The sequence below is a fragment of the Centroberyx gerrardi genome, chromosome 7 (genome assembly GCF_048128805.1).
Source record: "Centroberyx gerrardi isolate f3 chromosome 7, fCenGer3.hap1.cur.20231027, whole genome shotgun sequence".
Classification (NCBI taxonomy): domain Eukaryota; kingdom Metazoa; phylum Chordata; class Actinopteri; order Beryciformes; family Berycidae; genus Centroberyx; species Centroberyx gerrardi.
The window spans coordinates 22057989-22071357 of NC_136003.1; the positions used below are offsets into that span (position 1 = coordinate 22057989).

Consider the following 13369-nt stretch of genomic DNA (forward strand, 5'->3'; position numbering starts at 1 on the left):
GACCACAGAGGGGCACGTTCTGTAATGATCATTCCAGACCGCAAGCTACCTCTCCTCAGGAATCCCAGAGGTGGGGAGGGAAAGACGGCAAGACAGGGAAGACTCAAAAACATCAGACAGGCTGTTTTTGCTCCGAGGGAAGCAAAGCGTTCCAAACATCTGTGAAATCAATGAGTCAACCAGGAGAGAATTTCTCAAGCATGAATGTTTATTAAAAAACACAGGTGGAAGACTTAAACAAAGCAGATTTAGAGAGTGGTAAAAGCTTTTTGGAACTCGTGCAATTAAAGTCTTATTTCACCTATCATTAACTTCTATTTCACAGAGTAGCACCTCAATGTTTACAGTCTAGAAAATTCCAGTGTGAAAATTGATATATCGAGGCTGAGTTGCCTCAAGTGTGGACAATTAAGTGAAAAGTGTAATGTATTATGTTTGACTTGATTTCATATGGTGTAATGTCTAAGGACAGGGCACAGCTGACAAAATGAATGATACAAATTTAATCAATATGATTTATGCAAATTGGATGTCTCTTACAATCACAAAACCAGTCACAGAAGTTATTCACCCTTTTACTTTTTGGGAGGTACAAAAGTGTTCATTTATTTGAGACTACTTCTGTAGGAATCTACACAGAGCGTTCTGGCAAAGTGAAAAGGACTTTATAAACTGTAAAGTCCTTGAAGGGAACAGATGGCAGAACGGTTTCAGGAATGTTCCTGCATGTCCTTATGTTATGACATCTTGCTGTCCCGTGTCAGACTGCACATCTGAGGCGCCCAAATCGTGCATTACAGTTCCAGCCTGTCTTTCTGCCTCTTTATTCACCACACTAATACAGGAGTGCCCACGAAGATAGAAACGCAAGGGTTTGGTGGCCCATTCCCCATGGGACTCGATCCCGATGCGGGATGCTGAGACCACGTCATGGGATTCTGGCGGAGGGGCTCGGGGGTCCTGCTCCAGCCACACCTCGGGGTCCGAGGCCAGATCTCGACGGTCAAAGCAGCGGGGTATACTTAGAGCCTGGCACAGCTTCGAAGGGCCATTGCAGAGCTCTTTGTCCTTCAGTTGGCGCGCTCCGTCTCTGCGTCTGGCCGCCCGCAGCTGCCTCATGAGGGGCTGACCCTGCAGGGGCTCCAGGGAGCGCAGCAGCACCGCAGCACCCTCCCCTACACAACACAGCACACAATATGCATCAGTCAGCAAGGCTCCACTCTGTCTCCTTCCTTTTGCCCTTCACCCACTGATGATGGAAAACACAAAGCCCTATAGGTTTAATCTAGTATTAATGGCAAAGACTTGGGAGAGGAAAGCACATCAAACCAAAAAGGCCTTTTTAATGTAACATGGGTACAAGCATCACCACGTGGGTAAAGATGGCTATCTCATAATTAACAGAACATGGTGCAAGTATTTCTACTGAAGTGATTTTGCAGACAGATGAGCTACCACTTGATAGAAAACTCTGGTGAAATCTACTTATATTTGATTTCAGTGGAAGGATCTGCTCAGTTATTTTAAGGCGCCCTTGGTAGGTGATGTTTTTACCTTGGCTGGACACATTCATACAGAGGTAGATCCCATAGATTGGATACACATAGATTGTGCCTGGCTTCATGAACATTGCTGTGTTCCTCTCGGTGCGTTTGCCCCCCACTGAGTGAGAGGCTTTGTCCTCCCCTCCAAGATAGGCTTCAGTTTCCACTATTTTTCCTTGCAGCTCGGTCCCATCTGTACACCTGCGGACCAGGACCTGGTACAGGGACAAGGAACAAGACAGGTTCTAGGTTTTGTTTTCCATAAGGCAAGTAGACATACTGTAGTGGAGCAGATTGGATGCATGTAGGCTACCTGAAGTTGAAGCTGGTTGATTTGAAAATATTGAAATACGTCTAAAATTTTAGGATGAAACAATGAACAAATTGAACCGAGAGAGAGACCACTAAACAAAGCTCCTTTGTAGAACACATAGTTTGAAATAAGAGGAAGGTAAGACTTTCAGACAAGACTGTACAGAAGAGTGGGGTAGTTCGTTTCCTTGTAGTTTTGACATTTGACAGTTCAAAGTCTTGGCTGTACTTATCATTTATTTACCAGCTTATATCCAGTAGCCTTTGTAAATACCCCTCAGTGTGGTTTGAGTCAACTTGGACTTTTCATGTTCACTGGCACACAATATAGCTGGGTTTATTACAACCACACAGATAAAGCTATAGTTTTCATCAAAAATCATTAATCAACACATTGTCCACTGAGAAAATATATGGGGGCAAAGTGGGATGACAGTGTTACCTTGCCTAGCAATGCTTTAGCCAAACTAATGCAAGGTTTGTTGAAAAAATCCTCTCCCAGTCTGTGCTGCTGATCCTGTTTGAAATAAGGGCTCTGCTCCGTCTCGGGTCGGACCTCAGCAGCACCTGGACCATTTCCACAATGAAGGGACTTCAGCTCGGCAGGTGAAACCTTCAAATCCCTTTGGTTTTCATGGTCGTCCTTCTTCCTTTTCCTCCCTGCCATATCACGACAAAGAAGGTAACCTACGCCTTCACGAAAAGAGCCAAAAGCACTGTGGACTCTTTTAAGGACCAAATAATGAGCAACTGGTCTTCTACAGACCAACCTCATATGTAGCAAACCCACCTTAAGGATGCACTTTTACTAACGTTAACTTTAGCGAGATTTTTGCTGGACAGCAATGATAGCTAACTGACAGTTGCCTGTCGATAAATATTGCTCAAACCCGTGCAACAGGACGTGAAGCCCAAACTAATGTAACTACATTTTAACAAGTATTGACCGGCTAACTTTAAGCTAACTTAGCTCGTAAGGTCAACGTAAAGAAGAAGCTAAAGCTCGAGGCTAACGTTAGCTAGAAGATAATATCATAACAGACTCAAATAGCTCCAACGTCAGGTGAAATAGTGCCCTTGTAGAGGCTATTTTTTCTCATTTTCTTTTATTCTTTATTTTTTGTATTTATTTTATTATTCATTCTACATTTTATTTAGATTTTATTCCTTGTAGGAGTTAATGTTAGCGCTAACAGGAAGGAAGTAAATCTCTGTTTTGTTCGTCTTAAAGGAGCCGCGTACCCATTTAGTTTCATGGAGTGTTTCACTATTGATAAGGTTTTGTTTTGTTGTAATTTAGTAGCGTACGATTATGTGCGTTTCCTGTTGGGATCTGATTTTATTTATTTATTTATTTATTCATTCATTCATTTATTCATTTATTTCAGAACATTGTCAAACATGACTGTCCAATCCATAGGCTTTTCTTATACACATTACAGCAAACTAATCTGCTGATAGGGATAAAGTATGACCCTCCCAAAGCAGTGGCCTTTTCTTCCCCGTGTCTTATCTTTTCAGCCTCATTTGAAACAACAGTCCCGTCTAATAAGAGGTTATAAATAGTGCTACTGTTCTCATGCCTGCCTGTGCCCAGGAAGTGGATGGCGCCAGCTTGGCCCCAGGCAATGTTGGTCCATGTGCCACTCTGGAGGACTAACACTATGTGACACAGTCGGGCCATACACTGCAACTTCATGAGGAAAGTACAAGTGTGTTTTGTGCTGTTCAATTGTTTGGAAAGTCGTTCAGATCCTAAAACATCTAACAGTATGAGTTTAGCTCCAAAGTGAAAGTATAACTAAATTGAAAGTATAACTGTCCTTTGGATGAGTGGCTCTGTTGACAGATCTTGGTTTCCAGATGGGCCCCTGCTGACTCTCCATGCTTTTTGGTCCTGTCATCAGCAGCAGAAAGACATAACTCTACACAAGCACAGAAAAGCAGTGCTGCAGCCCCGTCCCCTGGCTCAACTGCAGGCTTCTCTGCAGGAAATCCTTTTACATTCAAGGGAAGAGACTTTGATGGGGTTGCACTCTTTTACCAAGTCACATCCCAAGTTCCATTATATGGCACGCCAGGTCAAGTTGAGTCCAAGGTTACAATAGAGTCTAGGGTTATAACAGAGTACAGGGTTATAATAGTGTACAGGGTTATAATAGTTTGGGGATTTGCATCAGATTTTATTTTCAAATTTTCAAAGTTCAGTTTTACTTTGATTTCACTTTGACTTGATTTTCATATTCTGTCACTTTGATTTTCACATTTTCAGACAGTTGGGTTTGTTAGTTTCAGTTTATCACTATTTTTTAAGTGTTTAGTTTTAGTTTATATTTAATTTAGTTTCATTTTAGATTTTAGTATTTTTACGGTCATGGATAAGGAGAATGGGTACACAAAGTACACAAAGCTAGAGAATTACCTTAGTTTCATAATATGTTTCAATGTAATGTTAGTAGCTTTTTACTCATTTCTACATAGTTCTCTCCTATATTCCACTGTTAATTTTGGTTTGACTGAAGTGTTGTTTGAATATTTTTTGTTTCATCTGTTAGTTTTGAATGCAGTAATTATAGCTTTAGTTTAGTTTCAGTTTTCATATAGTTTTACTTTTAGTCTCAGTTTTAGCTTTAGTCAACTGTAATAACTTTGGTTGAGTTCCAAGTAGAAACTGAGTTGAGTTAAATCCAATAAGTGAAAGATGTGGGCTGATTTTAGGGATTGGCAAGAGTACAGTTGATGCAGTTGTCTGTTTTTGCTGTCAATCCTTGATGTTTTCTATCATCAAGTTGGCTGGAGAGGATTGTTAGATCAAGATGTGTGAGGAACATCAAAATCATCATATGATCATCAAAAGGCAAACCACTGCAATGCCTTTTGCCTATAGCTTTACCCTAGAGGACGGGTACCAAGTTTCAGGGCATTAGTCAACTAAATGAAACAAGTGTTCCATTGAAGTTGACTTTTAGGTTGTTATTCTAGAAAAGTAGACGTTTCCCTAATACTTTCCAAGATTTTTTTCAGTTGTTTTATGTGTTTTGAGTCTAGATTAATGGAAAAGCAGTGTAATGACATCATGGATTGGCATTACCTCAGATGGTGAAATACATTTTATAGACAGTCACTTTCCTGTACCTATATTAAATATCTACACTAATGATTAAAAGTGTCACTGTTTATTAAATGCAAGGGAACATAACAGTTTCCTTTATTCTTAGTATTCCCATGATGTCACATGCCTTTTCCTACCAGTATGGTGCTTTACCATACACACAGCTCATTGGCTGTCATTTGATCATAATCACCTGTTAATTTATTACAATCACCTGTTATTTTCCTACCAAGATGGCCGTGTGGTGATGTAACAGAATACTATGGATTTCCCTTATGTTCATTTCCCCTCTGTTATAAACTGTATAGCCATTTTGCTTCCTTCATATTTCTGCTATACTGCCATGAAACTTATGTGTAATTTCAGTGCTGAGACTAAAGGCAGGGAGGCGGGTTGTAAACAAAGATAGAACTGTAAAAAATGAACAACTCAAGTTATGTTGGACAAGTGTCTGAACCTGTGAAAACTCTGATGGGCAGGTTAACTCAGAGTGTGTTTTTTATATGACCAAATAACTCTGATAACCACAATCACTTTATTCACCAATTGCAATAAATGCACAGGGATTTGTTGTGATGACATTGATGCAAGGACACATCAACAAATCATATAGTGATATAAATACATGCTGGCACACACTGTATAGTGACAACAGGACCTGCAACAGACTGTAGACTATTCAAAGACTATATTGTCACTGATATCAAAGTACTGCTCATGTCTTATTTTCAGTTTTAAAACTCCAAATATTACCCTAATCAAAGTATTATATAACTAGATTCAGGTGTTTACATGACCTCAGATCTTTTGCATACAAGAAATGTAGCCCACGTCAAGTCATATGTCAAACAAATTCAAGTCCAAGTCATTATTTTCCTCTCATTTCACAAGTCTGAGCTCATCAAATTTGTGGCTGACTGAGATTGGAAATAGCACTACTCCATCCCTATGTTTATAGTATATTTTTAAAAATAGCCCACTTGTTTTCTGTCAGCCTGCACCTTTCATATTTTATCTTTTGTTCATTTACTGTAGTTCTATCTGTCTCCTAAGGAAGAAAAGCAGGAAACACTGCACTGATAGCAGTGTTACTATAAATTTCTCCCCCCACAGCGGCCTCTCTCCCTCGGTCAGGCAGATCTCTGGAGCGGTGCCAGAGAGAGCAGCATGCTTGTGAAGTGGCAGTCTTATGTGTGTGACATTGCAGAAATAGGTGAAGGGCACACATGTCATTGGCTGGAGGGTAAGCTGATATACTGCAGTAACATAAAAAAAAAAAAAGTGGCATAAAAATTCCCAGTTCAAATATTTGCATGGCTCATTTTCAGGATGCCATGGCAGCTATCTGTAGGCCTATCTCTTATCAAATGACATAACGATCCAGAGTGAGGTTATCTGATATTTCTGAATAATTCTAGTTTAAATTTATGTGATTATTTGTAGCATTGATTTTCATTTTTTGTTGCTTCCCACTCATAAAACAGAATTAGTATTTATTCCCATAGGGTAGAAATGATAGGAACAATTTTGCTTATTCACAAGTATTAGGTGACGTCACACTAATATTAGTACAACTGTGTTTTCCATGAAAATGGACCCCAACAAAACATCAGACGCCCCAGTAATTATGGACAACGAGCCCTGGGCTGACTTTACTGAGCCAGGATAGGAGCCAGACGCACAAATCTGCAGAGCGTCTCTGGTAGTGGAGGCCTGGCCTGGCATGGTGTGTTGATTCTGTCATGCCTGGTGGACCGGCGAAGGCCATTGTTTGCTTTGACTGTGTTTCCACTGTCTGTCAGCAGTGATGCCGAGGTCTGGGCCAGGCAGAGCGCTTTCATTGTCGCTGCCACTGATAATCTTAGCGGCCACAGCTTGGCTCTACCGACGGATTCTGGATTACTTTCAACTCCGGCAAAGCACCGCAGCGGTAGAGCCTCTGAGCCGGGACGACAAACACTCATCTGTGGTGTGCAGATGGATGAGCAGAATGCATCCGCAGCACACAGACTGTAAATATCCTTTTACACCGTGACTCATACAGTCCCATGAAGAACAGTGTTTGATCTGCTGCGGGATAGTAAGCTCTGCTCTCACAATAGGTAGCCTAATCTTCAGGAAGGAAGTGTCTTGGGCTGATATTGATCTTTGATGATGTGTTACACACGACTCTGTCACATTAAAAGTAATGATTTACCTGACTGATTTACCTACATGTTAGACTAATATTTCACTTTGCTCTAACATTTCAGGTGTCTCTACTTATTTCCTCATAGCCACTGCTGTCTTTGGTTTACTTCTGGGTGTAGCCTATCAAAATACGACATCAAACACATGACTAAAACAGATCGACCAAAATAATTTCTGTTTTTTCCTGTTGTTCATGATATTTTCCAATAAGTAAAATGGCATATTTGCAAAAAGGACTAAGAGAAAACGTCTGAATAGTTATGTCGGTAATGTCTGAGGCTGACAGTCCCACCATGTGTAGTAGAAAGTTAAAAGGTTTTCTTTGAGTGAATAATTACTTTAAGGATATAATCAGTAATTTATGTGACAATGTGGTATTTTGTTCAAGTTTGACTTGTTGCTTGGCTTTATTTTTACAAATTTTGTGTAAGTGACAAGCCTTTCACAGCCTCCACAGATATTTAACACTCATATTTATCTGTTACATCCTGTCAGACCTAAATTTCAGTGTGGAGTGAATATCTTCAGTCTGATAGTAGACAGTAATGGGGTGGTAGTGGTTCAACAGGGGGCGTTGTACTGCAGTTATGTACTGGGCCTTTAAGGCAGGCCCCCCTCTCACATGCTACAAAGCAGCACAGGATGACTGTGATGGGGATGTGTGCCAAATTTCTTTCTTTTCTTTTTCTTTTCTTTTTTATCACAAACCGCAGTGCTATTTTTCACTGGCGTCCAAACCCTCAATCATTTAGACCCACAAAGAAACCACTCATCACAAAGGAATAAGCCAGAGAAGACTGAGAGACTTTTACATTATATCTCTTTTCATATGACAGTCATGATTAAAGAGAGGAGATAAATGATTCACATCCCATGCATTTGTTGTGGTAAATACACTTAAAATGTATTTTCTTGTGATACACTGATGGGCTGATGTTGTGAATGTGTTATGTGTATAATAGCCTACTGTGTTTTCATTTGTGTTGCTCACATGTGATCATCATGTGCCATCCAAAACCCAGCAATTGTTATTGAGGAGATTTTTTAGAATTAATAATGTTTCAATGTTTTGGTGTCACATGATGGTCTAAATGCTGTTTCAGGGGCTTTTTTTGCATTTAAATGTCATGCAAATTTAAAGATACTGAATATCAGCACAAAAAATATGTTATCAGCACCTTAAATACAAAAATATCAGCATCAGCTTTCAAAAACCCCCATCGAACCCCATTATAAACATAATTTTAAAAGACATTTATCGGCTTTTATCATACAAAAATCTGACTATAGAGGCTTCCTGCTTGCAGAGCCGGGTCATCATCTGCATCCTCGGTGTTTGATGGGATTAATTATTAATTGCTGATCATTAATGTTTCATGTGACTCTTTTCTTGTTTGCTGCAAAGGTGTGTGTGTGTGTGTGTGTGTGTGGAGGTGGGTGTGTGTGTGCACGCGCTGCAGGTGGCCGGCTTCTCACTGGGAGGGGGGAAGCAGGATTACTGCACGTCCACATGGGATCCAGCTCACACACACACCGCTGGCTCCACCTGCACAGCAGAGACACACTGGAGGAGGAACAGCTTTTAGTTTCTAACAGAATCACTGGTATAAACATCGGTTGGGGAATGCCTCACTTGTGTGTGTGTGTGCATGTGTGTGTATTCACCATTGTGGAGTTTCTGTACCACTGATACAATTCTGTTCTGCTTGCATGGCTCTAAAGAATATGGTGACAGTGATGCTATTGTATTTGGGGGTCGAGTTTAGAGAGCGCTGCTGTCTCCACCTATTCAACAGAGACACACTTGAGGAGAAACAGCTGTCCGATCTATTCACTCTAACTGCAGAATCTGGTTTTTAAACATCTAACCAAGTGACTAAATCAAACACACAGAAGCATAAATGAGAGTCAGTGACAGATTGAGTACTTTTCATAGCTCATGTAAAGTCAAAAGCTTGTGTTTTTCAGCTGTTTGGTTTATTGACTGAGCCAGCAGTGGGATATCCAGCCCCACTCTGACCTTTCTTGGCCTTCTCTGATAACAGTTTCCTTGTCTCAACTCACACCTGTAGCTCTCCTAGGAAACAGCCATTGGGGGGGGGGCTGTCTGCGGCCCGTTACTGGTCTTATCACAAAAACAAGGGAGTCAAAGTCTGTTCAACAAGCACACACTATGTGAGTCCAGCCAAAGCTTTCCTCCTCTCTTTGACTTATTTTACAGCCTCGCTCTAGCTTGCTGAGGTAGTTTGCCTTTTGCCAGTAACATGTCGGTGGTCTTTGATCGAAAGAAAGCCTGCAGGTCGTTTTTTTATGCCTTCATGAACTGTATCTTACATCTGGGTGACTTTAACTTTGCTATTCAATCATTTTGTTATCAATACTAATAGTAAACCAACCTTAAATGCACAATATTTTAAAAAAAAAAAGATCTTGGGTTAAAGTGCGTTTTATTCAGATGGGGTAGAAGAACGGGAATCTCTAGGCTCTGAGACGCCATCAGTGCTGACGGGACAGACTGACATTTCAAGCAACAGCACAATCGATAGAAAGCAGAGAAACAGCTCAATGAAAGGCTCTTTTGAGGATTTCTCTCGTGGGGTAAACCACATGTCGCCCATGTCTGAGCAGCAACCTCTCTGCTCTTAGCCCAGAAATGATGGTCTCTCCTCCACTTCTCTGGTTGGCTGACGAAAGAGGAAGCCGTTTATGGACCGTCTGACAGTGTTCTTTTGGTTAAACATTACCCTTGCACTAAACCCTTTTATCTGTGTCTGATTGATGGGGCTTCGGGGGACCTCGAGTGCTCCTACAGGTCTGGCGTTGCTTCCTAATTGCCGTCTTTGCCCCTCCTGTTTCCCTCTGCTCAACCCCGGGGGAGAGTTCACCATTAATTACTGCGACTTCATGGTATATCAATCAGAGGCTCCCTGTAGGCCCCTGAACGGCCCTTACATGCGTTTCGTGGCTGTACACATGTAGCGGAGTTGACGAAGTCCGATAAACTCATTCCTCTGGTAGAAATACTATCTTTTGCCTAATTTAGGAGCATGTCTCTGAATCAGCTCAATATGTGGTGTGGCCATCTATCACGCTGGCAGGGACACGACCCACGGGTGCAGGACGGAGAGGAGAGGAGACCTGAGAGGAAGCTATAGCCTTTCCCAGTATGAATGACGCTGATAATACATAGGCTAGTGTGCTTATGTATGAGCATGAGCAGCTGTGAGACCTGTCTGCGGTTTGTAGTATATTTTTGTTGTCCAAGAGTGGAATAAACTAAGAATATCCTCACATTTAAATTGATTAAATTCATTCTTCATGCAGGGATTGATAAGAAAAGTAAAAGGGAATGCCATGTTCCTCGCTACAGATCTCTGCTGTGGGAGGAGAGAGGCCGGTGGTGTTCAGTCATCTTGCTACTGAGGAGGTGTTACTATATTTCAAAGCCATGCTTTACACACTAGTCATCTGTCCTGTAGTCAGAAACCTGTTACTAGTCATGAAAGTATGTTGACTTAAGGGATATTATCCCTGCAATGAACTTTTACACACCCCCCGTGCAAACCTAGTCTAGTCTAATCTAGTCTTGTCTTGTTTGTTTATATAGTCAATTATCACAGTCAAGTCTCAAAGGGCTTTACATACATCATATACATGTCATATACCATACTACATCATACATATACATGCTACAAATATATATACATACACATCCTATACTAGGTCATATACATACTTCATGTACATTGTTCACTACATCATACATACTATATATCATATGCTGCATCATCAAATACATCACATGCTGCACACAAACACACTCACGCCTATGGACAATTTAGAGTCTTAAATTCACCTGACCTGCATGTGTTTGAACAAACTAGGCAAACAAACCTCCTAAGATGCTGAACCTGGATGGGCTGCTGGGGAAATACAAGAAATCCACCATCAACTGAAAAACTGTATTAAACTGCTATTTCCATTACTCTGCTGGTATCAGATCTGCTTTTTACAGCAGGAACAAACCCCCCACACGCCCAAAGAACAGAAAGTGAAAAAAAAGAACAACCCAGAAATAGAAAGTCTACACGCAAAGTGGCCTTGCTCGGCGCTGACAACCTGAAGGAGAATACCAAAGAAAATAAAACTAGTCGGCCACTCTGTCCTCCCTTGTTTTATGGTGAAAAAAACAACTAACAACGAATCATCGGTTGCTCTGTCACCATAAAACATGGGACCACATTAAAGCTGTCTCCTTCATCTGTAAGAAAGTGTAGACGCCGGCTGCCAGATTCGGTGGTGAGGTGGTGATGGGGGGGGGGGGGGGGGGAGCATCGTGATCGAGATGTGGATCAAAGCAGCCGAGGAGGAGACTTTCCCAGTCCCAGACGAGGTACAGGAGCCTGGGCCTCTTGTGCCCAGCAACCTCATCTAAGGAAAACTGCGTATAGACCCTTGCCCCTTGTCAGCACCTCCAAAACCTCCTGCTTCCCAACATCCATCTTCCTCCTCCTGAATAGTCCCAGGTGGATATGAGCTTTCACAGAAACCGGGATGGAATGTACTGTAATGGTCTTTTCATTAGATTGAGCAGCAGCTTGTATCGCCTGTCACCTTAGAGCAGCACTTAATCTCCAAGACATTTCTCTCAAACAAAAATCCCCCTTTTTAAGTATAGAGTAAAGTGTTCTCGAAATAGCAAACTGTTGTGTGTGGGCGGTTGTTTTAGGTAATGTGTGTACCGTAGGTGTCTAAAGAATGGAAATAGCTGACATGAAATCTAACCTGAAAATTGAAACAACTCCTCAGAAGAACATTAACAATCTTACCAACGAGAGAATCTTCCTGCGCTAACACAATACATTTGAAATGTAAAGATGTGCGGCGTCACAGATAATTGCTGTATAGAAATGTCTCACACACAGTTGCTGGGGAAATGGTTTCACAGTGGGGGAAAAGCCCATGAGGTTTGCGTGTGTGAGTAATGACGAAGATATGGCTGGAAAATCCCATGGGGCAACTATGGGTGGAATCTCAGCTGCGATGATGTGAAAATAATGGAATGCCACACATGCAAATCTGATTTGTTTTGTTTATCTTTTCAACCATCTGGGGCTGATTTACTCATAATAGTCAAAATAGCACAATTGTATTTGCGCTAATCTTATCTTGTTTGCCTAGTTACAGTCATGAAATATTATATTCTGTATTGTTAGTTTTTTTTTACAAAGGCAGGTATGAGTTGTTGTGTGCCAAGAGGGAAGATAGATGTGATTTCTTACCTAAATCCTCAACTTGAATCAATCATGTAACAACAGTTAGGTATTTTATAGCAGAGTACAGAAAAAAGTGTATATTATATGTTAGGACCATGATATCTTGACAAAAAGTGATCATACACTTTACCATTGCTTTTGATTTAGTTGTTATGTTGTCTGCAGAGCTGCTGACAAAATAAACAGACACATAGCATTTGAAGCAGCAGCAGATGCAGTAGGAAGAGAGCGATGAGGCCTCTGCCAGCCATGTTACATGAGAAGGCTCATATGACACCGGTCTAATATAATTATGGGGTTTAGATAATTGTTAATAGACAATAGTTTCCTTTATTGGTTCGAGCTGTTGCCCTAGTGATCATTTTCAGTCTCCTTTGTGGACGGTTTGTCATGTGGCAACATTGTGTTTTGTCTTGTGACTGTCCAAAAATGGAAAAGAAAAATATGAGGGGGGTTACATAATAGATCCATAATACTCCCTTATTCGTGAAACGGTAATTCATAATTTTAACACCACCTTCACACGTTCTAGTTCTATTCATAGAGCTGTTCATGAGATTGTTTTTAAGCCTGCTGATTTGGGGCTGTTACTTCTTGAAAATAGAAATCTTTAAAATCATACTTGTAGATTTTACCACCCCAAACACACCTCTTTAACATTACATGGTGCTCTCATGGCTGATGTGAAACAGTAAGTTTAAAAATATCCCCCACTTGGAAAGTTTGTCTGACAAATTCCTAGCTGTCACTGCCAAGGCCAGAATGAATACATTTGGTGGGAATATGCCAAAAAAGGGTGAGCAAATGAGGGTGGGGTCAGATTTCAAAGCTCTGTGTTTACCTGGTGTGACTACAGTAAGTGTAAGCGCAAATGAGTCATTAGAAGTTTTTTCTGACAAAGCCAAATACATGCAAACTGGGGGTTGATAATGGCT

General features: G+C 41.0%; 1 protein-coding gene across 1 annotated transcript; it reads right to left on the minus strand.

Moving 5' to 3' along the window:
- Positions 1-125: 125 nt before the first annotated feature.
- Positions 126-3045, minus strand: mpg (N-methylpurine DNA glycosylase). Its single transcript, XM_071920698.2, has 3 exons — positions 2299-3045; positions 1555-1759; positions 126-1175 (listed from the first exon to the last, which is right to left on the minus strand). Exons 1-3 carry the CDS (start codon positions 2629-2631, stop codon positions 733-735), a joined length of 981 nt encoding a protein of 326 aa, XP_071776799.2. The 5' UTR covers positions 2632-3045; the 3' UTR covers positions 126-732.
- Positions 3046-13369: the final 10324 nt, after the last annotated feature.